General features: G+C 29.5%; 1 protein-coding gene across 1 annotated transcript; it reads right to left on the bottom strand.

Annotated features, from left to right (window-relative positions):
• Nucleotides 1-3,529: 3,529 nt before the first annotated feature.
• Nucleotides 3,530-3,853, bottom strand: HELRODRAFT_68528 (hypothetical protein; the record flags this gene model as incomplete). Its single annotated transcript, XM_009026999.1, has 2 exons — nucleotides 3,530-3,657; nucleotides 3,730-3,853. Coding segments are annotated over 2 exons (252 nt in total), but the record flags the coding sequence as incomplete, so codon positions are not given.
• Between the last annotated feature and the right edge of the window lie 702 nt (nucleotides 3,854-4,555).

The following is a 4,555-nucleotide window of genomic DNA, read 5'->3' as shown; positions in this document are numbered from 1 at the left end:
CACACACACACACACACATTAGATTTCATTTATGTTATAATCTTAACCTAATATATTATTAATATTCACGTACGCTACGAAATAAAAGAAGCAAATATTATGCTAGTTGATAGGCAAAAAGATGAAAAAGTAGAAATTTTGAAAAGATATTTTCCAACATTAATCACCATTCGCCTCTAACGTGTGATCGTCATCATAACCATCTATGAGATCATCATCATCACCATCCATGAAATCATCATCATCATCATCACCACCAACAATGATCATCATCATAATCGCCAGTCTTATCAACCTAAGCACTACGTATATATTGGACCGCAATTACAACAACCATTACGTCTTAAACGGTCATCTGATAGTTGCATGGTGCCACAGGCAACCACAAACAACAAAACAACAACAACAATAATAATAATAATAATAATAATGGAAACACTTTTTATTATTGAACCTCAAAAATCTAAAATCAAATTTCATAAATATATAAATGATTATAGTCATCAATGCTCATCATTCACATCTGAGTACAAGGATGATCAAAAATGATAAAAAAGTTGTTCATGTTTTGTTCCTTTCACAGTATATTGCATACGTTGAACTAATTGCACAATTTGTTAGGCTATCTTTAAAAATGTCTGGCCAAGTTAAATCGATTAATGACAGTTTAAAAGGATTGTAGAAACCTATAGGACTAATCTCAAAAGTTTTAATTAAAACATTAAAATTTAAATAATCATTTGACAAATCATTTTTGAGATTCTTATTGTATTTTTCTTGTTTGTAGAGTTTGGATGAGGTGAAGTTTGTCTCGTGACAAACCGTCAGCTCCAGAATCTCGATGGTACTGTTCTTGACTATTGCGCTATCAGGACGGAGCGATTTGAATACGTGCGATACTGGATAATGCGATAATGTTAATAATAATAATAATAATAATAATAATAATAATAATAATAATAATAATAATAACTCTTTTATTTCTTCAAAAGCAAAAATATGAATGAAAATTACAATTAATTATAAAATGATCAATTATTAGGATAATAATATCAATAATGTTGATAATAATAATAATGGGAACACATTTTTATTTTCATCGTAAAAACATACATGAAATGAAAGCAACAATAATTGTCAATAATAATCAGAATTATATATATATATATATATATATATATATATATATAAAACAAACAACAACAAAATCAACATCATCAAGGACAAGAACATAAACAAAATGAACCGCGAAACAACAACAAAACAAAAAAGAAGCCCTGTTGGCCGCTTTACTAGAATGTGGATTGCAAGTACATGCTATATATTGTCCAGTACTGATCACTATCTGCAGTCTTTCGTTTGTTTGTTGGTTCTCTTCTTATGTACACACACATGTCCAAGACTTATGAACTTTTTTTGTTTCAACTAACTTTCATCTCGTTTTTTGTGCATTTTAAAATTGTTTTAGCATCATTTTCACCTGTTGGCATTTTTAGTCAGGTGAATTTTATTAAATATCGAGGTAATTGACTTTAAACAACTCGCTTGTATTGGTTAGAATACATTGTTTATTGTTGAACTTCTGGAATTATTATTCCAGTGAGACATTGTTTAAATTTATCAGATCAGTAACAAATACTGATAATACGAAAAAGTTGTGAATCATTTGAGCATTTGAAAAAAAATGAATGATCGAATAAAAATGTTGTGTTTTTGCTGTTAAAATTGAATGTCTGATGTTAAATTAGAAGTTTCACATTAAGAAACATGCTTATTTTTTTATAACCACTTGCAATTAGCAACAATCGTATCAACAGTTTCATCTTCATTTTAGCGGGTTAACTATTTTATTTTTAAACATTCACATAAACGTTTTTAATATGACGTTTTAAAACAACATTAATTTCTACAACTTTTTCAATTACGATTTTTTAAATAACTGATTTTTTTGACCATTAGTATATAAAATGAAATTGATTTTTAAAATGTTGAAACATATAAACGTCATTTTGTAATGAAATTAAATAGTCTTGAAATAAAACAAATTTAAGTTATAGTTAAGGTTAACAAATAGTTAACTTGGGTGAATCTTGCACACACGCACACACACACACACACACACACACACACTTGTAATCTCTTAAATACCAATAACGTGTAACCAAAATATACAAACAAAAGGTTGTATTTAGTTTATTAAGCTTTATTTTTAAACTTAAGAGCACAGCAATACTTTTCTTTAAAGGACAGGATTAGTCAGTTAATTATTTATGTAGTACAATTCTTTTTATCAATATTATTCAGAAGCATCAACAACAAACACACAGTGCAGGTAAATCCACATGAAAAAAAGCATCAAACACATTGCATGTTGTAGGCGAGGATTTGTTCGCAATCGAATCCCGTTACTGCCAAGCACTTTAGCGTGACGTCATTCTTTTTTCTAAACTTCTTAACCTTGTTCTTATTTTTAAAATAAACAATATTGAATTTATAGCGTAATGACCAGTTAAAAAGAAAATATTTAATTTTCATGGAAAAATATTGTCACCTTTTTTTGACTACCAGAATCACAATTCCAATGCAAAACATGACCAGTAAAATGGCGACAATAATGATGATAAGAGTCAGTTTTGGAAGAGGTAATTTTGAAGTCAAAACTGTATTGAAAAAATAATTAGATATTTTTTAAAATTCAATTTCATTTAAAACTTCATCAAAACAATGATTTCTTGTTTAATTTTCAAAATTTTCAAATATTTAAATGAGTTTTAACTTCAGCTTACTAAAATTAGTAAAATCAAAACTCTGACGAAATCATAATCATATATAATAGTGACAACAGCAAGTACATCTACCTTGACAGGATGTTTGACTGGAAGGCTTCCATTCAAGACCTTCGTTGCACTGGCATGTGTGCGAACCAAATGTGTTTAAGCAGCTTGTTGTGTTGCTGTCACATTGGTTCAAAGTTTCGTTCTCACATTCGTTGACGTCTGAATTCAATCATTAAACATACATCTAAATTACCATCTTTTAAATCTGGTAGATCTAACTCAATCTAAAAAGTAGAATATTCTGTGAAAAGATACATTCGAAACATGATGTTTTCTTTACTAAACCGAAATTTCCTTGCGTGTAACATCAAAAACCGAGATCATAGAGTGAAAGACTAGTGTTATTAGAAGAGTTTTCAATTTAAAGTTGTTTGGTGGTCGGGAAATAAAGTTTTATTAAAATCTTCTCGTTTTTATTAAATTTAAACCGTTCACAAAATTTGGAAAGAAATGTTTAGCTTCATGGGCTCTCTGGAACTTTGCCACAAATATAAGTAGGTAAATTACAGACTATATTTAATACGATGTTAAAGTAGTTATTATAGAAAATTTTGAAAAAATTTGAGCTGCAAATTTTTGGTTAGTGAAAATTTTCAAGTTTACCAGAAAGTACAATAATTTTTTCAAACGCTATTTTAAATATTTTCGATTGATAAGTTATTATTTTTGAAAGCAAGTGCAACTTTTTATCATTATTTACCATCGCAAGAAGTGTTAAATTTTTGAAATCCTGGAAGGCAGGTACATTCGTACGAGCCCACAGTGTTCGTGCAATATGAAGTTGTCCAATCGCAAGTAGCAAACTTACACTCATTCAAGTCTGGTGGGAAAAATATCGAAATAAAAAAGTTTTCAGTTTCAGAAAATACAACAATGTCTGAAAAGGAAAGACCTTGGCAGAGATCGTTTGAATTTTTTTCAAAGCCATCCTCGCAAACACATTCATATGAGCCAAAAGTGTTGGAGCATGAAGTAAAGTTTGATTCGCACGGCGAGGTCAAACACTCGTCAATGTCTGTATGTTCACCGTTTGTTCATTGTTTTGAAACAATCATTATATTAATAACGACCACCAAACCAACTCATTGTTTGAAACAATCATTATATTAATAACGACCACCAAACCAACGCATTGTTTGAAACAAATTTCATGTCAATAATAATATTCACCTTCGCACAACATAGATAACCCATTTCTCATCAAGCCCGGAAGACAATTACAGGTGAAACTTCCGTTAATATTCCTACATTCTGTTGTGTTCAGGTCACAATCATGCAAGTCCTCTTTACATTCATCAATATCTTGAAAATTTTCAAAGAGTGAAAAGTACATTTTAGAACAAAAACATATATTAAAAAATTCATATGAACAGATTACTAAAATGAACAACAAAAAGACGAATCATATACAAACCAAGGCATTGTCCTCTATCATTCTCATCCGGTACATAACCATCGACACACGAGACAACATTAAAATAAATTTCATCTACAAAAATGGTATTGCACTCCTTGCCTGCTCCAAGTTTCTCACAATCTGTGCGAGTGTTGATGTAGGAAGGTGTACATTCATATTTGTAAATACAATTATTTATAAAGATCACTGCGTTTTCGGCATTATTCAACTTGTAGTTGAGTTTCTCAATTTTTCTAACGAGACTTTTATCATCTTGATGAAGTTTATTAAGTTTAAATAAAAAAAGTCTTAATATTTGACA

The sequence above is a fragment of the Helobdella robusta genome (genome assembly GCF_000326865.2).
Source record: "Helobdella robusta unplaced genomic scaffold HELROscaffold_5, whole genome shotgun sequence".
NCBI lineage: Eukaryota > Metazoa > Annelida > Clitellata > Rhynchobdellida > Glossiphoniidae > Helobdella > Helobdella robusta.
Note: the sequence above shows the minus strand (reverse complement) of the source record. Positions and strands in the feature narration are given on the sequence as shown.